The following is a 26,417-nucleotide window of genomic DNA, read 5'->3' on the forward strand; positions in this document are numbered from 1 at the left end:
GGCTTTCGTCTTCCAGTGGTTAATTGTGCTTCTTCCCAGATTATCCACCCAGTAGTTCAATCTGTTGCATGAATACAAGATCAGGTGGCTACACATTTCGACTAGGGGCTACACATTTTGACTATTACGCCAGTCCAAAGGGAGCTCTAACTGGCCAAGAACCAAATTCCTATCTCTATGGATGTACTGGTAGAATCCAACCTGACTGTATTTATTTAGAAAAGGGATCTTGTGGGTAGGTGTTCATTGAAACTGTCAGTTCAGTGTGCTTTTGTAATGTGTGTGTGTGTGTGTGTGTGTGTGTGTGTGTGTGTGTGCATGCGGCGCGCGCAGGGAATAATAATATTTTATTATCTTTATTAAATTATGCCCTACTTTTGCTATCACAGCTCACAACTAAATATACCATAGGCATATAAAACTATTTCTTCTGCAGAAAATTCCGACAACAATGAACCCATAAAACAACTTTATAGCAATGTCTAAAGGAAAAAATTTTAGCTTGCCAGGGGGAAGCAAACGCCACAGTTTATATGCTCTGCCAAATCTTGGTGTGGAGGCTGTTTCAAAGCTGGACCACCAGCTGTGGAAAGCCACCCCCTTCGTTGTTGAAACATCCCTTCAAGAAATCAGGGTGTTTATTGCCATCTTCTGTCAAGCTTCTCCTGGCTCATAGTATTATAAACCGGAAAAGGCAAGCATCCGGAGATTAAGGTGGCTGCATAAGACACTCTGTTATTGTGCAACAGCACCAAATCAACTTTAATTGTGCAACCTAAATTTTCTGGTATATGTAGCAACAGTCAGAAGCGCTTGTTAAGTCAGTTATCTGAGAAGTAAGTGGAGGAAGATGCAGCATGTGAATCCTGATAGGCAGAACTTATTCTCACTTTTTGCTAAGCAAACCAGAACTATATTGTAACGTCTCACTCACTGTTTGGTCACTTCAGTCATTTTTGGCTGTTCCTTCTTCTTTCCTTCAGCAGTTGGTTCAATGGGAGTAAGCAGCACAGCAGCACACGAGACTATAGACTGGTGTGAATCTTCCCGGCAAACTGCAAAATAACAGTAATTTGGTTACCACCAATGTATTTCTGGCTTTTCCTTCCCGACATTATTTTAAATATGGGCTTCTCCACTAACTGTCTGAAGCGGTATAGTACAGCAACAGGTTCACTGCACAAGTCTGCTGGTTGCATGCTTCAGTTCTGAATTAATGAGAGAATGGGAAGTTTAAGCAGTCTTGACATATGTAGTTTCTTAGTGCCTGATGTCCCCATTAAGGCCTCAGCTACGCTAGAATGCTACATTTCAGAGCTCAGATGCCATTTCAGCATGCAAGATACCAAAAATCATGGAAGACATTGGGTTTTAAAAGGCTGTTATACTCACAGTTATAAGGAACTTGTGTATTCATACATCTTGTGTGTGAAAGTATATATAAGACACTAAAGCAGGAGTGGCTAACATGTGGTTCTGCAGATGTTGTTGGACTACAACTCCCATCATCCCCAGTCACTGGCTATGTTGACTTGCTCTGTTGGGAGCTGTATGGCAACAACAGGGTCAAAGGCTCTCCAGCTCAGCACTAATGCCATGCTTAATTTTGTTTTCATTTATGAAGTATATAGCCTTCTTTTCAGTCTTTTCCAGTAAGGCCCAAACTATGAAAGCATCTTGGATAATCAACTGTGAGCAAGGAAAACCTATCATGAAGCACAAACATGAAAATTTCCCCTAAGGTGAACTTGTGATTGAAAGGGTTAGCATTATTAGCACCCTTTCTTTCTTTCTTTCTTTCTTTCTTTCTTTCTTTCTTTCTTTCTTCCTTTCTTTCTTTTAAAGACATCTGGGAATCATAACTACCTGACAGCTGTTAGATGTATCTGAAAGTAGATGGGAGATTCCACACCATTCCCAGTGGTCAGGTATGTAGCATAATAAAAACCAATGCAACCTACACTAATTAGCAACCCTGCTGAGATAACTGCATCATTGCTTACTTATCATGTACTTAACTATAGCTTTTGCCCACTGAGTCACCTCCCAGGGACAAAGATGGTATAAGAGCAACATTCACAGTGTTCTGCTATTTGTTAAACATGATCTCCCTGCAAACATACAGGAAACCTTGACCTTTATGTTCTAGCTATCACTGTTCTCCAGCACCAGGTTCAATCGCAAATAGCAACTCAGCCAGCGTTTCTTCATCCTGAAGTTCAACCAAAATTCATGGTTCCACAGTTTATGTACCAAATACTGACACCAATATTACACTGGTGGGTAAAGGCCATAACTCAGCAGGAGAGCATCTGCCTTGCATATAGATGTTGGTATTCAGCAGTAGTTCTACTCAAGAGTAGAACAACAAGCAGAGAGTTGAATACAGCCCAGAATGTTCCAAGCTCAATCCCTGGAATTTCTAAGTAGGGTTGGGAAGCCTCTGCCAGTCACTGTAGTTCTCAACTGCACATACAGCCTCCACTGATATAAAAGGCTACCCTGCTGCAGATGTTTACCCTCACAACCGTGAGGTGCAGGTGTGTTTTGAATTAGGACATGGAAAACCAAGTTTTAAATCCCCACTCAGCCATTAAGCTCACTTGGTGATCTTGGGCCAGTCACTGACTCCCAGCCTAATCTACTTCTCGGGGTGTTGAAAATAAAAACTGCTTCCTCATTAGAGGAAAGGTGAGATGTGAATGTAATAAATAACAGCAAGCAGAGATGAAAGAGTTGCATGGAAGAGTCATATAAAAATTCAAGATTAAAATCAGCTAATCCAATCAGAATGGATAGCTGGATAGAGTCAAAGGTCAGGGTAATGTGGTGTGCTATCAGCAAAAGGTAAAAGCTATATAATAAAAGTGTCAGACAGACCTCTGTGAAAAGGAGGATAGTTTAGAGCAGTGTTTCCCAACCTTTTTTGGGCAAAGGCACACTTGTTTCATGAAAAAAATCTCGAGGCACACCACCATTAGAAAATGTTTAAAAAATTAACTCTGTGCCTATATTGACTATATATAAAGTAACTCTCTTTAATAGGCATCAAATAAACACAAAGAAAGTACCGGTATTTTATAATTACTTTATTATGAAATAGTAAGTACCGTATTTTTAGGACGCTCCGTCCCATAGGACGCACCTACTTTTTTGGGGGGGGGGGGGGGAAATAAAGGAAAAAATTTTTTCCTTTATTTCCCCCCCCAAAACCAGGTCGGGGAACAGTGGGATGGCGGTGCTGCGCCTCCCCGCTGTCCCCCGAGCTTGTGGGGCTGGCCCATGTCTGCCTGGCGCGAGGGGCGCTCTGCTTCAGGGCGCCCCGCGCATCGGGCGGCAGGCTACAGTCCGCAGCATGGGGAACCCTCTGTTTCAGGGCGCCCCACGTGCCCCCACGGGTGCGCAAGGCTTGCCAACACGAGCGCGGAGCACGGGGCGTCCTCCGAAGGGCGCCCCGTGCTCTGCGCCGCCCGCAAGCCTTGCGCTCCTGGGGGGAGATCCCCCGGGTGCGCAAGGCTGGCCAACACCAGCGCAGAGCACAGGGCGTCCTCCGAAGGAACGCCGCCATCCCACTGTCCCCCGACTTGGTTAGAAGGCTGGCGGGGGGGGGGGAGAAGCCTGCTTTTCCCCGTCGCCAGCCCCGCAAACTCGGGCGACAGCGGGAGAGGCGTAGCGCGCCCTTCCCGCTGTCCCCCGACTTGGCTAGAAGGCTGGCGGGGGGAGAAGCCTGCTCCTCCCCGTCGCCAGCCCCGCAAACTCGGGAGACAGCGGGAGAGGCGTAGCGCGCCCACCCGCTGTCTCCCGACATGGTTTGGAGGCTGGCGGAGGGCTTCCTCCTCCCCCAGCCCCGCAAGCTCCCAGAGCTCTGGGTCCCGTTCTGGGGGAGGGGGAAGCTCGGGCTTCCCCCGCCCCAGCCCCGCGGGAGACGGTCGCGCTTTAGCCCCGTGCGTGCTCTCCCAGCTGGAGAGGTGACGCGCGCCTATGGAGGCTCCTGCCATAAGCGCGTGTCACCTCTCCAGCGGGGAGAGGGTCGCGGGGGGCTGCTTTAGCCCCGTGCGTACTAAAGCAGCCCCCTGCGACCCTCTCCCCGCTGGAGAGGTGACGCGCGCCTATGGCAGGAGCCTCCATAGGCGCGCGTCACCTCTCCAGCTGGGAGAGCAGGCACGGGGCTAAAGCAGCCCGACTCGCCCGCCTCCCTCCCACGGCACACCCGGCAACTTCTCGTGGCACACTAGTGTGCCGCGGAACACCGGTTGGGAAACACTGGTTTAGAGGCTGTCAAAAAGAATGTCCTCTATTGGTTTGTTGCTTTATTGTTTAAAACAATATTGCTTATTATTGTATTATAGCACAGAATGGGATTGTATGATAAAGGCTAGGGAATAAAACGCCCATATATAAAAATTAATGGCTTCGGAAGATGAGATTTTCAACTGGCACTGAATGGACCACAGTGTGGGTGCCAGGGGAGCCTCTATGGAGAGGGCACTGCACCACTGAAAAAGTTATAAAATAATTAAAACTTACAAAGTGCCTGACTGCTAGACCAGGCCAAAAGCCCATCTAGTTCAGCCTCCTATTTCATGTTGGCCAACCAAATGCCTATCAGATGCCCATAAGCAGGATATGAATGTGGAAGGCCCCTCCCCACTTCTGATTCCCAGCATATCAAACCCCACTTGTGACTTGACTCCCTCTTTAGGAGCCACCTGCCTCACCTCATTCAGTGAGGTCACCCTCACCATTCAGTTTTGTATGCCAGCCTTAGTCCACATATGAAGGAGGGTCTTGTCTGATGTACATCTGCCTGGGTTCTTAGGTCATCCTCTGAGGCTCTCTCCCAGGCACCCATGCCAAATGAAAGAATTTATCCAGACTAGTAAAGAGCTGCAATTTATTGAGTTCCTACATTTATGTGCTGTCTTGCAGCCAAAGCACTCAAAGCAGATCCTAGTTTAAAATCACAGTTTACAATCTAAAATACATTATTTGAAAGGGAAAAGGGAAAGCAAATATGTCAAATGACAGTCGCCCCAGCTGAACTGATGGAGGGGGCCTTGCTGACCCATCTCCCCCTCAGAGACAGACAGGGGAATGGATGCTGACGGAGGCAGCATTTGGGATGGTAAGGGGAAATGGCCCTTGAGGAGGACCTTTGGTTTTCCAATTGCTGGGTACCAAAGCACTTTAATTAAAAACATTGATATTTCAGCGTTGTTATTTGTGTGTGTGTGTGTGTGTGTGTGTGTGTGTGAAAGAGAGAGAGAGAGAGAGAGAGAGAGAGAGAGAGAGAGAGATTATTTTTCTTCTTCTGCTTCAAGCAGGTGGAGGCCGGACCCCATGTGGGCTGAGCATTGCAAGGTAAAAATTTAATACATACAAACATACATAGTACCCTTAACAGGCCCATATTTTATCTTACATTTCAACATTATAGAAGCAAATGAAACTGATGGTGGTTAGCAGCAGTGGAATTGCTACAGAACTTCTGTTTTTTAAATCATTAGTTACGAGAATGCGATTACAGACGACAATGATCCCCAAAGGGTTAGTTGCTATAAATCTGCAATTAAGCCACAGGCCAGGTTCTTTAAACACTGCAGTCACAATGACAAAATTGTAATTACTGTAATAGGACTATTACTACCAAATGAATTACATCCTATGAAGCTTTATCTGTTTTCCCGCCTTCTTTCACAATAGTCACGAAAGAATACAGTTATATCTACTTTGTATTGTCAAGAAAGGATCCCAGTGGAGAAAATGCTGACTTACATCATCCTAATAGTTGGATTTAATGATACCAAAGACAATTGATTTGTGCTGCTGTCATCATGGTGAAATCCATAAAGAAATCAAGCTGCTCAATGCTATACTTGGTATAGACAATTACTTGCCCCTGAATGTGTAAGTAATGGAATTTTTAATATTCCATCCTATACTGCTCTGCATGTTTCTATGACCTTTATCCTGGAAAGCTTAAGTATACATGCAAATTATTTACTTTAACATTGAAACTTACGTTTTGCTGACATTTCTGTCACAACTGAGCAATGCAAGCATCCAGAGTAATGTTAAAATTCATAAAGCTACTGTTTTGGTCAGACCCTTTTGAAAACTACAAGGATCAAAAGAATCCAATTACCTCTGGGGATGTTAAGAAGTTCTACTGTACAAAAGAAAACAAACACACTGTGTATACAGTACAGTTCCCTATAGCTGTGGATGTCTGTTTTTTGTTTGTTTAGTGGGTTTTAGATTTTATTTTTATTCAACTTTTTCCAATATAAAAACAATAACTTCCTCTTTTACCCCTCCCCCCACCATTTCAACATGATGTGCTAATTGATGAAGGAACTAAATATAGAGGTTAATTTCCTTCGTGAGCACCCCATGCAGGAGATAAGCCAACCAGGTGCATGGTCAGCCAAGCCAGTTGCTATGGTACTGGCCTACTGCCAACTATATAAGTGATTGGGGCATGTCAGCTCATTGGTCAGTGAGACTGTCTGAGTGTCGGAGTCAGTCTTGTGAAGTGAGTCTGTCTGTGCAACATCTTGATTTGCTGGAGCAACAGAAATACTTTTTACTTGTATGCATATATCTGCAAAGCCTACAAGCTGTATGTATAGATCAATGTCCAGAACTGTATTACTGAAACCTTATATTCTGCAAAAATATTCTGCTATTTTGGACCTAAAGCTGCCTCGGTGTGGTGACTGGAACTGGGGGCGAATTCCACTGCATGGGTATCTAATCTCAGATTCCCAACACTAATTTGTGAAGGAAATTTGATATGAAGGAAAGAAGTGGGTGCAAGGATGCAGTTGTTTTCTACTTACTGAAATAGTAGTACCTCTCTATCTCTCTCTCTCTCTCTCTCTCTCTCTCTCTCTCTCACACACACACACACACACACACACACACAGTTCAGTACCTCAACTATACAGTGAGGTGGAGCAATTGCTTCACACCTGGCCACACTGCAGCCATGACGGATAGCACTAGGAGCTGCCCCTGTTCAGTGCAGCTCAGCTCTTTGCCAGCAGGTTTACCAGTGGTAATACACAATTGAACAATAATTCATTAAAAACATTTCTATGGTGTGAGCCAAAGAACAGGAGAGCACACCCACATTATGCACATTGAGAGCTCCCATACATTGCACACAACCAACAGGGCTTTTTCCTCTTCAATACTCAGCTTGTACAGAAGAACAACTTAGCATTAAACTATCAAAATGTCACATCATTATGTAATGGAGCTTAGAGCAGATATATCATTAAAGGGTTGGTAGGTCCTGAGATAATGTGATGCTGGTGCTTTTGGTTTGGCAGCATAGGAAAAAGACAACACTGATTACGTTTCATCAAGCTATTATTATGCAGGAAGATGTCACAGTTTAATGTTTCCAGCATCGTTTTCTGTGAGATGTTTTGTGGCCTGCTCATTATGAAAGGGGGGAGGGGGGACATAATCCCTGCCAGTGAGCTATATGTGTCTGTGGTATATTAAAGCTCTGAGCCCAAATAAGAAGGAATTCTGCCAAATTGCTGTGGACATCATGATTCTGTGGTGCAACCATGTATTTTTACCCTTGGGAAACGTCTCCCCCTGCCCCATTTTGGCCTGTTTCTCAGGACTTTCCTGCAACTGTGCCTAATGGTTGCTAGAACAGTGCTTTTTGATGGGTAGGCTCGGAAATGTTTAGTGAAAAAACCCATTCATCGTGTGAACATTCACTTTCACAAAGTGGCTGGGGCAACCCAGTCAGATGGGCAGGGTATAAGTAAATAATAATAATAATAAAAATAATAATAATAATAATAATTAACTGTCATTGTGTACTCTAACTGATCCTAAGCAGCAATCTGCCAGGTTCTATGGAGTTGATTTTTTCTGAAAGAATTTGGGTGCTCATTTATATTAGGCTGGAATATTCAGAAATAAGGGGCAAACCCCTTATGGAGTTGGGTTGGGCTGTGGATAGAAGATAAATTTGTTCAGTTTACATTGTAAATAAAACAGTCCTAATCTGCTTGTCCCAGACTTATATGCAGACTTATATATACCCAACCATTAATAGGCTTATGAAGTTCTCTGAATTCTGTGATGCAGTTTTGGTATTTTAATACAGTATGCAGACAAAAGTGTGCATTTAAGAGGAAATGCATGGAAAACCATATGAAATGTGTATTTTAGGGGAAGAATGTGTACACAAGGCGTTCAATCTAATTGCAAATTGTTCATGCATTTATTTTTTAAAAAATCCATTACAGGAGAGCTATGATGGAGCACCTGTAGAACTGATACAATAAAGGAAAGACTGGACAGCCCTTCAAACAGAAGACAACTTCCAACAGAGTACTGTCATTCATAATGTAGGGCAAAGACCATCCAAGTAAAAGTGAAGCTTCCCATTAGATGCATTCTATGCAATGTGTATTGTGGGGTAAACAGACTGAAGTGAAGGAACGTTTGTCCCATAATCTTATTCATATGAAATACAACTTGAAAAAACAAAAAGAATCAATAAATAAAGATACACATTCGGTAATGATTTCATTACCAAACTCATATGTGGTTTAAACAAAGGAAATTCATTAAAACATATGGCCCGATCATGCCACAGCCTAATGAGCCATGTTCACAACTGAACCATGGTTTGTTTTAACTATGGTTTGGCATTATGTATGAGAGCACTGCTTCACTGCTGTTTGCTTGACCACCCAATCCCAAATGCTCACCAATCTGCAAAGGCACAAAGAAAGGAAAATGGTGGGATAACAACCTTTGGAGAAACAAGTTGTAGCTTGCTTGCTCCATCTATGAGATGGCGCATAGTTTGTTGAAGAACCATACTTAAACAATGACTTAGTACTAATGTGAAAAAGCAGTCAATGTACTCAAAGACAGGCCACTCACAGGCTCATCCTGCCTTGAAAATATCAAATTTAAGCACCTGCTTAAGAGAAAATAAATTTCCTTAATTAGGGCCTAAGCCAGAGCTTTCCAAACTGTGTGTCGTGACACATTAGTATGATGGCTGCAGTGTGTAGGTGTGTTGCATGAACACTCCCCGTGCACCTTCCAGGGCTGGAAAGAGGATATCAGGCTTCCTCTAACTCAGCCCTCCAGATGTTTTGAGACTACAATTCCCATCATCCCTGATCACTGGTCCTGCTAGCTAGGGATCATGGGAGTTGTAGGCAAAAAACATCTGGAGGGCCGAGTTTGAGGAAGCCTAGGTTAGTTTAACCTCCATGTTGCTAGTAAAACTGAATTACTGTGTCACAAAATGATGCATGTCTAAAAAGTGTGTCACCAACATGAAAAGTTGAGGAAGCTCTGCCCTAAGTAGAGCTGTGTCCGTGTGTGTGTATGTGTGTGTGTGGTGTTTTTCTGTGCCCACATAGCTGAACGTTGCAGTGCAATTACATTTCAGGTGCTGAGCAATACCATTGTGACAATTTTTGCTGTTATTAGATACTCTGTGGTGTATTAGTTCAAATCTGGAAAATCAGAGAAGTTTAAAATAGAAGAGATTTTCAAACCAATCTCCCTGTCTATTGATTTCCCTCCCCCTTTGCAATAACTTCTCCTGAGCTTTCTACATCTCATTTTAAACAGTATTATCTACCATCAACTTACATAGTCTTCACCTCCACAGAATTGTAACCTCTAGATGATGTTAACTGGTGCAACGTAGCTTAAACCTGACCCAAGTCTCTTAGAAATATTCTCATCATCTGGGGAATTTTAAGTAGCATTTCAAACCCGAATAATTTATCCTCATGAAAAGGTATGACAGGTCTTTAAAGAAATAAAAGCAGCTTCCTTTTTCAAATTCTTCAATACACATTATTAAGGTATATTTGATGCACACAGAGACATAAAATGAAGAATATGGCACCTTGTACTTACATGCTGTCATTTCCATGATTCTGTACCAGAAATATTAATGCTGATTTTAACTAATTTCATGCAAAACATTCATCTATTACAACAGTTATGCGAAGGACAAGTGTACACCTTATAATACTGCTATATTAATTATCCACATAAATCAATAGAGAGAACACACAGTTAATTTTTAATCATTAATTAATTGTTTGGCTACTTTTCTTACTAAAGCTCAAGGCTTAATTAAGCAACACAGGAATACTTTTTCATGCTTCCTGACAGCCATTGTTATGAAAGTGTGGTCTGATCTAAAAAAAAAATGTCCAATTAGGCATACGTTTTGTGCATTTCATATTTTTTTTATACAATCCCTGACACAAGAATGTAGCATATGTTAAAAATAAACACACACACACACACACACACACACACACACACATCTCTCACACTAGATCAAACTTGCTGTCTACAGCTGGCTCAACAACTGTTCCTGAAGTTTAGTTAACCCTTCACATATCTTCAGACATCTCGTTTGTCAAACCGCAGCATGCAGCAAAGTCATCCATTTATATCGACTGATGCATTTTCAAAATGTTTTTCATGCGCCTTAATCAACATTTCCAAAAGCATGTTACAAACAAAAATAAAACCACAATTAGTTTCATGACAAAAACCACGGTCAACAGAGAAATACTAAAACAGCATAGAACAGAAGCATTGCAAACCGCCTTACAGTGAGTTATCCCATTAATCTACCTAGCTGGATATTGTCTACACTGTGGCAGTGGCTTTCCAGAGTTTCAGGAAGGGTTTTTCCCAGCCCTGTCTGGAGATTCTGGGAACTAAAGTACAGTAATCATAGTTAGAACAAACCTCGGTTTTCTAAATTTGGATATCACAGGGAACTTTGATTGGTATGGAAACTTGCTGACTCCATATCAAGTACACAGAGGGGAAGGGAAAGCATGTGAGGTTGAGGCTTCAGCAGACTTGTTCCTGTAACAATAAACCATGATTTAGTGCAGGCCTAGGCAAACTCGGCCCTCCAGATGTTTTGGGACTACAATTCCTATCATCCCTGACCACTGGTCCTGTCAGCTAGGGATGATGGAGTTGTAGTCCCAAAACATCTGGAGGGCCGAGTTTGCCTATGCCTGATTTAGTGTTATGTCTGCATTTTGTCATTGGTTTGGAAAAGTACGGTACTGTGATAGGTTTAGAATATACATGATGGGTACGTATATGAACAATTTGTTAAGGCCTCAGTGTAGGTGATCTGTTAGGTATAAGTTGATAATGGTAAATTCATCCTTTGCAAAGTGGTTTAACTTTGTGTCCTGCTACCCTTAGTTAAAGTTGCAAAATTCGTCGCTGGCTATATTTTCTTTGAAATCCCGGCAATGCATATTAAGCAACTAAATTACCATAAGCATCTGCATGCTACTTGGCAAAGCATGTATTTGTATATTTGATAGTTGCTGCCTACTTCTACTTAAAAATGTTATCTGTGGCTGTTACGCGGGGGGGGGGGGGGATGATGCATATGGTAGGTTGCGATAATTTAGATGCACTTAGCCTGAAGTGTAAGAAGGAAAACCTCATGAGCTGATACCATGAATTATCTCCCCCCCCCATACAATTATACATGCATGTAAAATTACATGCATGTCAAACTTTGCAGCTGCATTAAATGAATCAATTACTCAAGATTACAAGCCATGAAGCTTCTAAAGAACAGAGAATGGATATATTGTAATTTCACAGCAGTTGGAGATTATGGGACTGAGTCCAAAGGAGGACCTATTTTGTGAAAATCTACTTGTGCAGAAAACTCAACCATGTGATCAGTACGGGGCTGTCAAAGTGTGTGATCCCTGATGTAGCCTTCAAAAACAGCTGCCCTCAGGCTTCATGGGTTTCATTTGCCCATACTGCCATCAGAACACAGTCAGATTTGATAAGTTGCACAGTAACATCATCACATTTAGTACATGATTCCTAACTAGCAATCCCAGTCAACAGAGAAATCAAACAGAAAAAAATTGGCTGAAAATCAGCAGCAGAATGAAAAACCATTTGGCCACAAACACTTGCCAACAGAAGGATTAAACCTGGGAGTGGCGAGCATTCCCTTCAAAACTCACAAGTTCAGGCTCAAGGTGAACATTCAGTGCAACCCTAATAATAATAATAAACGAAAACATAACTTTGTTAATTAGAAATCAAGGAGGATATAATCTGACAATTGTATTCATCTTGCCTCCGCCTATCTGAAATAATAAATAAGTTTCATGAAATTGTGCCAGATTATCCATTTGGAAAGCTTGTAAATTGTCTTTTACTTCAAAGCTGAACCAGATGCCTCCCATTTGAATGCAAATTAATATCTGCAATTAAAAGGTGTTCACCAGCAGACAGCATTAAAAATGTGACAGGAGATAATCCTTTCAGAATACCACTAGAACACCAATAAATATGTATGAGAAAATCATGATAAGGTCACTACAAGGGTTTGATAATAGAGTCATCTTCCTCTTGAGGGACTGGACAGAGAGGAGGACTCTTGGTCTTTTAACATTTAGCTCATTATCTGACAAGCACTAGTTCATGTGTGTAAGACTAGCTGCCAAAGGAGCTAGCATGGCAGGCAACAGGAACAGCAACCTGAATAACCACCAGCCTGAGCTTGAAACCACCACATAGACAATTGTACTAACATACCTATATCAGGTTTTGAATTATGGTGCTAGAGGAGACTCTTGGGAGTCCCATGGACTGCAAGAAGAGCAAACCTATCCATTCTGAAGGAAATCAGCCCTGAGTGCTCACTGGAAGGACAGATCCTGAAGCTGAGGCTCCAATACTTTGGCCACCTCATGAGAAGAGAAGACTCCGTGGAAAAGACCCTGATGTTGGGAAAGATGGAGGGCACAAGGAGAAGGGGACAACTGAGGACGAGATGGCTGGATAGTGTTCTCGAAGCTACCAGCATGAGTTTGACCAAACTGCGGGAGGCAGTGGAAGACAGGAGTGCCTGGCATGCTCTGGTCCATGGGGTGACGAAGAGTCGGACACGACTAAACGACTACACAACAACAAACCTATATCAGGCAGTGTGTTGGCATCTTCCAGCATTAATGCAAGTATCCCATAATTTAAGAAGCCAAATGTCTATAGATGTTGTATATTTAGAAAACCAGATGTGCATAGAATGCTGTTGAACCATCACTCTGAGACTTCAGGATTATGAACAGACTTTTGCAGGTAATTCAAAATATGAAAGAAATGTGCTGAGAGCCAGTGTGGTGTAGTGGTTAAGAGTGGTGGACTCGTAATCTGGTGAACCGGATTCGCATCTCCGCTCCTCCACATGCAGCTGCTAGGTGACTTTGGGCTAGTCACACTTCTTTGAAGTCTCTCAGCCCCACTCACCTCACAGAGTGTTTGTTGTGGGGGAGGAAGGGAAAGGAGAATGTGAGCCGCTTTGAGACTCCTTTGGGTAGTGATAAAGCGGGATATCAAATCCAAACTACTACTCCTCCTCCTCTTCTTCTTCTCTTTGAATGCTGTGGTCTATTCGTCTCTCAGACCCTGCATGTGATCTCTGCCCCTCACCCCACCCATCAAGATCCAACTAGAGTGAATAAGCCTTGATTGCATTGGAACACCATCTACAGCAGCTCCCAAGTATTATGAGGAGTGATTGATGGAGTGGATTAAAGAATCTGAGAACTGTAGAGTTGGAAGAGACTCCCTGGGTCATCTAGTCCAACCCCCTGCAATGCAGGAATCTCAACTCAGGCATCCCTAAAAGATGGCCATTCAACCTCTGCATTAAAACTGCCAATGAAAGAGAGTCCACCACCTTTTGAGAGAGTCTGTTCCACTGTCAAACAGCTTACTGTCAGAAAGTTCTTCCTGACGTTTAGTCAGAATCTCCTTTCTTGTAACTTGAATCCATTGGTTTAGGTCGTGCCCGCCAGAGCAAGAGAAAAGAAGCTTGCTCATCTTCCATGTGACAGCCCTTTAGATATTTGAAGATGGCTATCATATCTCCTCTCAGTCTCCACTTCTCCAGGCTAAACATACCCAACTCCCTCAATCGTTCCTAATTAGGGCTGGGAGGTATCTGTTTCCAACAACATGACAAAATACATTGTCCTTCCAAAAGTACAAGAGAGCCAATTTAAAACAACAACTATTTTTTGAACATTCACAGAATATGTCCACAAATGCCAAGTCAACGGCCATTCAAAGCAAGACAGTTTCACCATCACTACCAGAGGATAAATCTACTGTACAAAAATAGCAGCTTTTGCTTCATCATTTATGCTTACTTGCTCACATTTCCTCAATGTAGTTATGAGCCTCCCACTTACATTTCATTCATTTCATAACTGCACAGAGACATTTCATCTGCTATAGTGATTTCCCACGACTTCAAAAGGCAGGAAAAATTTTTTAATGCTTTCAACTATGGGCAATATTTACACACACACAATTGAGACACATATAAGACTTGGCAATTGGGGAAAGGGAAATTTCTCAAACAGCAGCCATTAAACTATTTGCTTTCGCTACAGAAAAGTCATAAAGGGAATGGAATTCCTGTCCAAACCAGAAACCAACAGAAAACAATTATTGAGGCAGCACTGTGCAAGCAGACAGATGTGAGTAATTGATATCAGCAAAAGGCAGTTCACCAGTTAGTAATTACACCAGGCATGGGCAAACTCGGTTCTCCAGATGTTTTGAGACTACAATTCCCATCACCCCTGACCACTGGTCCTGTTAGCTAGGGATGATGGGAGTTATAGTCCCAAAACATCTGGAGGGCCGAGTTTGCCTATGCCTGAACTACACACTTGTACAATTATGATGACTGAGGTAGCAAGTGCACAGGTAATGACTGACTGTCATTTGCTGGTGTCAGCAGACCAAATCCAAGATTGTGAATACCTCCAGTCCAAGTACTTACAGATTTCCACTATCAAACAGATGTTGTTTCCCTACTCTTTCTTTGTCAGTTCAGTTTGTATGTGCAGAACTACATCATCAACATGGAATCTAAAAGTACAGCCAGTACTTATCACCAAACAGCTACTTACGAGGTTGAGGTTCCCACTGGTGAATAAAGCATCACAATCACATGGGAAACAGCAGGCTTTATTGAACACATCCACAACTGTAGAAGTGGGTGGTGGGACACTTAGAACACGGAGAAGGGCCAATGACTTCTAGAATCTTACCGGAAAAACTGAATGGAATTCCATTCCAAGTAGGATCAATGGGCTTGAAGCAGAACACACATGAAGACAAGCCTGAAAATGTGCTGCTCTTAACATCAAGTTACTCAAGTCAAGAAAAGCTAGCAATAGTGGAGGTGTTGTCTTATTCAAGTCTCAAGTACTTGGCGTTATGTGTTATGTGGGAGACTAGGAGCCCTGAAGGCCCAGAACTGGTTTCCTGATGCCTATGTCATCCATGTGGAGCTTCAGATGAAGAAATGCAGGCAATTCAAAGTGGGAAGGTGTCTAACCCAAAAAATTAGGTAATAGCAGACAACCAATTCTATGCTAGTGTCTGCTACAGAGCTTCTAGATCAGTTATGTGCTTGTGCACACATGCGCTCTCAATGTGAGGAACTCCCTCCCTCTGCGCCTCCCCTTTTCCTTCACTGTCAGATTAGCTAACCAGACTCTAATCCGTTGCTGACTTTCCTTGCCTATCTATTCCAGGTATTTGCCAACCCTGGGATAAAAGTGAATATTACACTTTGAGACTTAAGAGTATAAGATAAGCAGTGAAGTCTCAAAAGCAGGAATCCCAGAAAATGAATTATTATTGTGTCTGGTCCATAACCCACCAGTATTACAAACAGTCTATACCAAACCCTTTACAGTCAAAGCAAACATAATCCAAATATAAACTGCAATAGCTTGCAAGCATTATTATAGTTCTAATATAATATCAACCTACTAGGAGATGATACATAAGAAAGGAATTGAATATTAGTGTTTGGGGTTTATACGTTCTATATCCCCTCTAAAATTACAAGGCACGCTCTTTTATGGATCTAAAATAATGCCATTTTTCTACATAAAAGCTGCATGTTTTTATTTATTTCTACATAAATATATTTTCATTACATAGAATGTTCTTGTTACTGTTGAAAAGATCTCCATGGAAAAAGTTCAAAATCTAGGCCTTGCAGATATGTACATAGTACCTGTTTTGGATCAGGCAGACAATTTCCATCAGATGTCACCCAATGTACACCTACAAGCCATAATTCCACTAGCTGTAACCCAATGTACCCAGGCAAACCACTGGGGCTATCCTAGTATAAGCAAGAGCAGAGGAAACCACCCAGGGAGCAGATGATGTTTAGCTTGTTGGAACTGGCAAAGGGAATCTGCTTGCCCCTGGTTCTTCCTCAAACAAACTGAGGACAGCCACCTTCCCAAGCTTTAGGTAAAGGGACCCCTGACCATTAGGTCCAGTCATGACCGACTATGGGGTTGCGGCACTCATCTCGCTTTACTGGCCGAGGGAGCCGGCATACAGCTTCCAGGTCATGTGGCCAGCATTACTAAGCCGCTTCTGGCAAACCAGAGCAGCACACGGAAACGCCGTTTACCTTCCCGCTGGAGCAGTACCTATTTATCTACCGTATTTTTCGCCCTATAGGACGCACTTTTTCCCTCCAAAAATGAAGGGGAAATGTGTGTGCATCCTATGGGGCGAATGCAGGCTTTCGCTGAAGCCTGGAGAGCGAGAGGGGTCAGTGCGCACCGACCCCTCTCGCTCTCCAGGCTTCAGGAAGCTATCTGCAAGCCTTGCAAGCCCGGCAGGAGGTCCCGCGGGCTCGCAAGGCTTGCGGTCAGCAGCCTGCAGTCCACAAGCTCAAGGGACAGCGGGGAGGCGCAGCGCCGCCACCCCGCTATTCCCCGACCTGGTCTGGAGGCTGGCGGGAAGGGGGGGAGAAGCAAGCTTGCTTCTCCCCATTGCCAGCCCCACAAGCTCAGGGGATAGCGGGGAGGCGGAGCGCCGCCACCCCACTATTCCCGGACCTGGTCTGGAGGCTGGCAGGGGGGAGGGGAGAAGCAAGCTTGCTTCTCGCCAGCCCCACAAGCTCGGGAGACAGCGGGGCAAGGCGCTGCCCCACGGTGGCTAGAGAGGCTGTCCCTGAAGGCAGAAGCTTGGGGATGGCTGCGCAAACCTGGGGGGGGGGGGTTTCCTTGATTTCCCCCCAAAAAAACTAGGTGCGTCCTATGGGCCGGTGCGTCCTATAGGGCGAAAAATACGGTACGTGCACTTTGAAGTGCTTTCGAACTCCCAAGCTTTACCTTCATGCAAAATCTGCACCTTGGATTCTCATCAAGTTTAATTAGGGATAGAAGTTCATGCATTTAAGTCTGACCCCGCACAAAAAAATCATTGAAGTATCATTAATCTAACATAAATATAAGTGGAAAAAACAATAACAAAAAATCATTTGTTATAATACAATAGGCAAAAAACTACCCATTGTATCATAACAAATCATACCTGTAGTCAGTGCTTTTTTTAGGGGGTGCTCAAGGGTATGCAGTAACGGCATCTCTCTTTTTTGTTGTTAAAAGTGTGGGACTTATTGTAACAACTTCATAGTGAGTACTGGCACCTATTTTTCTAGGAAAAAAGCACTACCTGTAGTACTAGATGTTACCTCCAGCATGCTTCTGTGATTAATATTCAATTTACACAGACACCTCTGCACACATAGATTAGGTATATACACACAAGAGAGCCAGCTAGATGCAGAGTGTCAGTGGTATGACACAGACTTAGGAAACAATCTATTGCAAATCAGTCAGCAATTGTCCAGGCACCCAATCAACACCAAAGACTCGCCCTACAGATTATATGTAGAGATCTTACATGAAATTCACAGCCTAGAAACTCCATTCACATATTAGAAACTCAACATTTTGAGGCTCAGGTGAGTCACTCTGGGATGTGAATGACATGTAAAACCTCTTTCTACCCACATAAACTTCCTGAGGCAGGGGGAGTCTTTTCCCTGGTCGATTGCTAGCTGCTTCACAACAGAATAGTTCCAGAGTCTCTTGTTTTACCAGTGACACTCTACATCTAGCTAGCTCCCATGTGTGTGTATAAAATCTATATCTATATAAGTGTGTGGGCATCTGTGTAAATAAAATATTAAATCTTTACTACTGAGTTTCCCCCCCCCCCCCAGCTTATTTCACTTTGACGGTGTTGGCGGTGTTCAGTTACGGTGCTTTAACATGTCTTTATACAGATTTCCATTATGTTCTTTTTAATGGAGACAAGAATATTTCCCTTTCTCTTTCCTGAAACAAACTCTGTACCATGTTGCTATTTAATGAGCCATTGCCTAGTCTATGTGAAGCGGGTGGCTTGAATATATTTCTCTCCCTCAAATGTTTACTGGATGAGAATGAGTTGACTTTCGATGTAGAAAATTATTATTTGCCAGAAGTACTGCATTCATGGTTGAATATGTGGGTAGTTAAGGTGCAGACAGCAAGCATTCTACTGCCTATTAAATCAGGTTTCTTCTTTTGAAAAAGAAATGTTTTAGGAAAAAAACACCTGTCATTATAAGGCAAGGGAATGAAATTCATTCCTTGAAAAAAACTAATCCATAAGTTTGCACATTTTATCAGACTATAAGGATAGTATTTGACTAATTCATACTATGAATATGAATATGTTGAATGCAACCCTAAGACTTCTGTCATACACTTTGTGATTGTAGGAATAGCTGCACAATGACACTATGATCTTGATAGCTAAGTGAGTTAATAAGTAACAAATAAGTAACTGCCATCTAAATAATACAACAAAACAGTTAATGTATCAAGCCTAATTAAGACCAATTATTTTAGACAGAACCTCTAAAATCTAAGACCACTAGACAGATTTATTTGTTTACTTCATTTATATGTGTGCAAATGTGATAGGTGGTTTACAACAGGCAAATAGATAAAAATGCATAAATTCATAAAGTAACATAAGCCTTTTAAATAGGTGTGTTTCGGAAGGCTTTGGCCCACCAGATGTTGCTGCACTGCAACTCCCGTCTTCCCTGGCCGTTGCCCATTCTTGCTAGGACTGATGGGAGTTGTACTTCAGCAAAATCTGGAGGACCAAAAGTTACCCACACCTGCCTTAAAGCAGGGGGCCAATCAAATGCCCCTCCCTTATAGTCACTTTTAACGGCTTGCCTTTTGTTTCTATTGTTTTATGTGAGTTATAATCACCTTTAACTATTAGCTTTTATCCCTTTCCCCTTTAGTCTTATAAGGTTTGATGGTGATGAATGCACCTGGAAAGCTCACAAGTGGCTTGTGACAGGGACAGCCATCTCCTTTACCTGTTGCTGGTGTCTAGTGCTTACAGCTGAAAATAATTAAGGCGCACTCCTACATACTTAAGGGGGCACGGGTGGCGCTGTGGGTAAAACCTCAGTGCCTAGGACTTGCCAATCGCATGGTTGGCGGTTCGAATCCCCGTAGCGGGGTGAGCTTCCATCTTTCGGTCCCAGCTCCTGCCCACCTAGCAGTTCAAAAGCACCCCTAAGTGCAAGTAGATAAATAGGTACCGCTTTATAGCAGGAAGGTAAACGGCGTTTCCGTGTGCTGCGCTGGTGCCGGCTCGCCAGAGCAGCTTCGTCACGCTGGCCACTTGACCCAGAAGTGTCTTCAGACAGTGCTGGCCCCCGGCCTCTTAAGTGAGATGGGCGCACAACCCTAGAGTCGGACACGACTGGCCCGTACGGGCAGGGGTCACTTCTGTGAACAAATGGATATGATTGCTCTGAAAAAGATCTATCATCTATGAATTTGTCTGCTCCAGGCTTCCTCAAACTCGGCCCTCCAGATGTTTTTGGCCTACAACTTCCATTATCCCTAGCTAGCAGGACCAGTGGTTAGGGATGCTGGGAATTGTAGTCTCAAAACATCTGGAGGGCCAAGGTTGAGGAAGCCTGGTCTACTCCCTAAAAAAAAAAAAATCAGCAGGTAAGCAATACACCATTTTGTAATGAAGCGAGTTGTGCAAAAAGTACTTCCTACTATCAGCCATGAGCTTGAGCATTTTGAGCAGCCTTCTTGAACCTATGATTGGTAGATATTGTTTGACTACAATTCCCATCACCCCATCCAGCATGGTCAATGGCCAGACATGATAGTAACTGTAGCCCAATGACATCTGGGAAAGTCTATTCAGAGAAAAATAGTAATTTATTTTAATGCTGAATATATGAGCACACGAAGCTGCTTTGTATCCAGACAGACCATGGCTTCTTACCCCAGGATTTTCTTACTAGAACTTGAAAGGGGGAAAAAAAACCTTCTTCAGAATATGTAATATATATTGCAAGGTATCTTCAGGATGAAACAGCAACATTAAAAATAATAATTCAGTATTAATCCATTATCACAAAATGTTTCCCCGAGCACGGCAGAGTTTTGGATATTCCCAACCGAACAGAACAGTATAAAGCAGAAAGGGGATAACAGAATGTTTTGCCATAAATTAAGAATGACTGTGTTGGAAAGTAAAAAGCAAATTAATTCTAGCAACTATGAAGTTCATATTTTAACTTCTCTAGTTATACATACTATTGAGAACCGATAGCTGACTTTTTAGCACCAAATCAGCTTCTGGGCATTTCCATTTAGATGAGAAAGGCTGTCTTAGCTCTTTATAAATCCCCAAGCTGGGAAAGATACAGAGAGTATTAGCACCTGGTACGCTCTTAAAAGTTTATTGTCCAAAAAATTGAAAACTCTTTGCAATTGTTTTAAGCAAATGTGGTTGTATCTTAATTTGTCGTAATGAGGGAGATGCTCATTACAGTGTCTCTCTTCTCTGCCCCAGGGCACCTGTGAAGATTATATTTTTCATCTCAATAGGTCTTTGCTTTTGCTGAATTCCTTAAATACCCAGGCATACTATACCTCCAGAAGGATGCAAGAGCATTTGCTTGACTTAATTACTGCATTGCTTTTTAGTAATTGACAGGTGATAATAAAGGTAAAGGTAAAGGTACCCCTGCCCGTACGGGCCAGTCTTGACAGACTCTGGGGTTGTGCGCCCATCTCACTCAAGAGGCCAGGGGCCAGCGCTGTCTGGAGACACTTCCGGGTCACGTGGCCAGCGTGACATCGCTGCTCTGGCGAGCCAGAGCCGCACACGGAAACGCCGTTTACCTTCCCGCTGGTAAGCGGTCCCTATTTATCTACTTGCACCCGGAAGTGCTTTCGAACTGCTAGGTTGGCAGGCGCTGGGACCGAGCAGCGGGAGCGCACCCCGCCGCAGGGATTCGAACCGCCAACCTTTCGATCTGCAAGTCCTAGGCGCTGAGGCTTTAACCCACAGCGCCACCTGCGCCACCTGTGATAATACTGGTGTTAATCAAGATACTGCATCACAAAGTCAAATTATAATCGTAAAAGCCCATGAAACTTTTATATTGAGATGCATATTTCATATCTAATTGCACCACAGTAACCAGGGCAGATTACTTCCTCCTGCTGTATTATTTTCTGACCTGTGATATGGCTATACCCCTTCTATCCTTATAGCTTGCTTAAAGTACTTCTGTGTGAATAGTGGAATTATTATATCACTATTCCCTGCAATGTTAATGGCTGCACTACAAATGCTGCTCACTTAGAAGAGCATCCAGATGAATTATGCATGAATTTATTACTTTGGTCAATTTTGCTGGACCTTGTATCCCAGGGCTGCCATGCATCTGGAATATCCAAAAGGAAAATGTCCGCTTCGTCCTGGATCTTAGCTCAACAATTTTTGGGGTGTCCTGGTTTTTACTTTTTGAAATATGGCAACCCTGTAATTCAAAAAATGACTGGGAAAGTGATGTCATAGACTGAGGCTCATGTATCTAGTATTGGAATGCAACTAGACTCATCATCAGCCAAGTAACTGTCTCCACCTGGAATATCACTGAAAACTGGTATTTATAAATATTGTTTTAAACTGTGAAAAGAAGCTACAATCACATCTACTCCTATGCCAAATCTTGTCAATTGCAATTAGCTTTTATTGCTAGAATAGATCTTCCAGATTCAGAGGCAGTACAACCCTGATTACTAAAAATGGGTTAAATCTGAGTGGCCCTAACTAAATGTTCTTGCTTGTGTTGCATAGTCACAGTCAAGACATGTTGGGATACAGAGCAGGGGTGATATGATCTGTAGTCCAACATCTAGATGGCCACAGGATACCCTCTAGCCCAAGGGTGGCTATTTTGGCTTGCCATGACAAATAGAAATGCTTGACATAAATGAGATCAGTTCATTCAGGCATTACCTTATTTACAGTCTGCCCTTCACCATATGGTCCCAAAGCAGAAATATATTACATAAAAATTATTTTTTTAAAAGCACTGTGAAATTTTGCAATAATAAAACAGAATCTCAGGAAGATGTAGAAGCAGGCAATAAAAATTATCTGAGCAGTCCATACAGCAAACCTTCCCAAAGTCCGGCCTAACAAGGTGTCTTAATGGTCCCTACCACTTTAAAAGTCCATAATATACACTGCCAGCCAACCCTATTCATATTATTCCCCAAGCTGCACATGAGAGAGGGTTGTTTAGGCCAAGGGATAATGAGGCTTACCAAAGCCTCCTTCTGTCTATATGGTCCTGTCCCATAACCTATTAAATGCATTCCAAATTTGTCTTTTCTCACGCTAGAGGTTGATGAAATCTTGTGCAACTGTGTTCATTCTACTCTACTCTCTCTCCACATTCCCATTCTGCTGTTTATTCAACAACATAACTCAATTGTCTTTTTAAGCAATCTATTAAGTTCTGGAATGTTTTCTTCTGGAGACACATTTCATAGTCAAAGCCACTGGGGTTCCGTTGCAGTTCAGTTGCGCTCTTCCTCACTAGAAACATTAACAAATACTGCCAGGTTTAATTTATAGATGCAGAAGGAACCCCTAAATCACTGCAGCATTCTCCACCCAGCCTTGTTCACCAGACTCAAAAATAATTTAGCAACTCCTTAATTAATTCCTAATTGACATCCTTGGGTCATTACGCCAACACTTTCATTTGGCTGTATACCAACAGACAGCGGCCTAGGGGATATTTGGCTTATAAAATTTCTCCCAGGATGTCCAATAAAACTTTTCCTTTCAAAAGTAAATTTTATTGCTATTGTTGCTGCCAGTTATTAAACTGGATAACATCTGAATCCTAAACAAATTTACTTTTAAAAATCCCCACTGGTCGAAAAAGGGGAATTAGGGAGGGTTTATAACTGGACCTCCCACTGTTTCATTTTTAAATGCGGGATCAGATTATGTTTAACATAACACTGTAACACAAAATCATCTCACTGCAGCTGCTATTTGTGCCACTGGGCTGAAACATATAGGTGTGCTCTTCCAAAGCAACTTACAAGCAACCCCACATAGATGCATTAAAAATGGGGGGGGGTGTTACATTTAAAATATCTCACCCACTTCTAATAGGCCAAACATAGTTATTGCCTGGTGATTAATGTGGCTCTCTGCAGCAGTGCAAACTACAGTTGCAGTTTATGGGAGAGTTATTTCACTGTTTAATCACTCAACAATTTATTTTTTTACATGTTCCCAACAACATCCGACTATTTCATACACTCCTTGTGGGGCACTCCTTGTAGGGCTGTAGACAGGCTCAGCTCTCTGATGAGTGCAGACAGAGCCAGTTCAAAGTGGAGGGGACCGTCAGCAAAGTGTTCTCTGGTGAGACCCTCCTTCATCAGCTGGCAACTCCAAGAGGCTTACCTGGAGATGGGAACAGCAGCTGCCAATAGCAGCCCTCCAATGTAGCCGCCATTATAATTTCTCGCAGTGACTCCAATGAAGAATCATTCTGCGGCATTCTGGTAAATTTTAAGAAGGGATTCCAGACTTAAATTGCCCACTGAAAAAATGTTGCTTTAAGGGTGGGCCCAGAGCAAATATTAGCAGTGGACCCTGCTGGAATACTGGGACCTAGCAGTTGCCTGATGACACACATTCTATGGCCTGCAGGAAGAGAGCAAGCAGCACTGAAGAAAACAGCAACAGAGTCCACAACCACTCAGTTTCCCTTATTGGTGGCAATGAAGATTAGGCCCAGTCTGGCCTCTTTACTTGTTCATCCACCTGCTCTTGCAGGAAATAAAGCAGCCACAGCTGAGGAGAATGATCAGCTGCCCCTGATAGTCATTGGCCCTCTCAAAAGAAAAGCTGGTCACAGTGAGGAGCTGTTAGGACCACTGAGAGCCCATCAAAACAAGAGCTGGTCCTCAACAGGAGCAGAATAATATGGTCCAAAGCAAGGTGAAAGGAACAGTTAATTGTAATGCAATTTTAGTGCTTCGTAATGTCCTCAGAGCTACCAAGCAGGCCAGTTTAGGGCATCCTTTATTTGATGAATCTCTCAGTGATCTGTTAATAAGGAATTGCTGGAATTCGCTGGGCTGGACAACACAAACCTTTTTTAAAAAACCAGCATTTCTCTCCTACCATATGCCTAAAGGAGTGGGAGAAACCTATTATATGAACACCTGGCAGAAGAATAACCCAGAGACCTTAATTATTTCACTGGCATTTTACACTGCCAGCTCATTATACTGTGTTATTAAATGGACACAGTGGCACAACACTAAACTTTAAAGCAAGAAACCCCCAGATTCATTTAATGTTTATTTATTTATTGTCATTTCTAAAATTACCACAAAGAGTGCTAAAAAGTTTATATACAAGTTCCACAGGCAAAGCTGGCTGCAATTCCAGTGCTGGTGAGCATGCCCTGCAATTCTGTGTTCATGTACTTGGTAGTTACGGTAGTTGCACTGGGTTCAGTTGTGCTGCTCAAGACTAGAAAACATGCATTTAATCAATTAGACTGCATGCACAGCTTCATTTTATTCCTCCCCTCCTTCCTGTTATCGGATAGCATAAAGGTAGAGCTGGATCAGAAGGTAATTGGGTTTATTTAGCTGGATACACAATCTAATCTACTGCACTATAAAAAGAATGATTCCCCTTTACTTAAAGCTTAATCTAACCCTTGGGCAATTCAGTAGAGATTTTTAGAGTCCCCCTGGGATTTTTAGAATCCCAGAAGCTTCCCTTTTGAACATATCCCTTTCATCTTAAGAGGTTCTGGCCAGGTTGAGCTACAGTGGGAAATAATTATTTTCTGCTATGAGAAGAGCTGTGGTGAGCCTCAGCTACCAAACTATCCTTCCCCTCTCCCCCTTCCTCATGCCTTTTGGAGATCAAAAGCTTTTGCTTTAATTTTGAACTAACCACCATTTTGGAAAACAAAACAATGAGCTGGGCAGACTTGTTCAACGACTTCTTTTTACTTTTTGTTAAGTGCATTAAGAGGCAATATCTACCGTGGTCAGGCCTCACAGGTAGATCTGTTTCAGGAGTGAGGAATCCATGGCTCTCCAAGTAACTCCAGTTCCCATCAGCCCCATCTAGCATGGCCAATAGTCAAGGATGATGGGAGGTCTAGTCCAAGAATACCTGAGGCAACATATTCCAGAACCCTAGTCTTTTATTCTTTTTTCATCCCTGGAACAAAGAACAAACTAGGTTGGACCTGAACTGCAGCTAACTTTATTTTACTTTAATCCATATTAGGAGAACCCAGAGCTTTTTGCTTTAAAACTTGAGGGCATAGTAATTGAGTTCTTTTATTTTTATTCAAAATTATAACAAGACATGTTATCCAAAAGCATATCATCCTTGTCCCCCCCCCCATTTTTCCTCCCTCCCCCCTCCCACACAAAACCCACCCAACCCCACCCCACCCCCTGACTTCCCTCAGTTCCAGTCTTTGGTTTCTCTAAGAATGCTGTTTTCTGCATGTTACAAAGTTGTATAGATCCTCAAACTATTTAGCTGATTGTTATCAATAAAAAGTTTGTGAATGTTTATTCAAAAACTGCCAAGGAGTCCAGTTCGCTTTGTTGCGTCCTCAGATACTTTGTAAAGGGTTCCCATTAATCCTTAAAGTCACAGTTATCCTTGTCTCGTAGCTTATATGTCAGTTTTGCCAGTTCTGCATGGTCCATCAATTTTTCTTGCCATGATTCTTTAGTTGGGGTTTTTTCAGTCTTCCATCCTTGTGCTACCAGAACCCTCGCTGCCGTTGTCACGTACATGAAGATGTTTTTCAACTTTTTTGGCAGGTCTTTCCCTACAATCCCCAACAAAAATGCCCCAGATGGCATAGTAATTGAATTCTGGCCATGTACAATTGATATGCACCCTTACACACTTGTTTGAATGGTCCCTTCCTTTCATCACTGAGCTATGAGCTCTTCATTTACATAGGCATAGTTCAGAAATCAATGTTTTGCATTATACAAGACAGACTTAAATAGGAAGGGGGGACTAGAAGAAACAAGGTTAAACTAATGCTAGGATTCTATGCATAAGCACTTGATGGG

General features: G+C 42.6%; 1 protein-coding gene across 7 annotated transcripts in view; it reads right to left on the reverse strand.

Annotated features, from left to right (window-relative positions):
- The window catches only part of CCSER1 (coiled-coil serine rich protein 1), a 691,921-nt gene that overhangs the window by 485,690 nt on the left and 179,814 nt on the right, over positions 1 to 26,417 (reverse strand). For all 7 annotated transcript variants that reach the window (XM_083756443.1, XM_083756445.1, XM_083756444.1 and 4 more), the window contains one exon: positions 935 to 1,055. In XM_083756443.1, the coding sequence (XP_083612569.1) occupies positions 935 to 1,055 (121 nt within the window). The remainder of the gene's footprint in view (positions 1 to 934; positions 1,056 to 26,417) is intronic.

Source organism: Podarcis gaigeae (assembly GCF_964106915.1).
Source record: "Podarcis gaigeae genome assembly, chromosome: 9".
NCBI classification, from domain to species: domain Eukaryota; kingdom Metazoa; phylum Chordata; class Lepidosauria; order Squamata; family Lacertidae; genus Podarcis; species Podarcis gaigeae.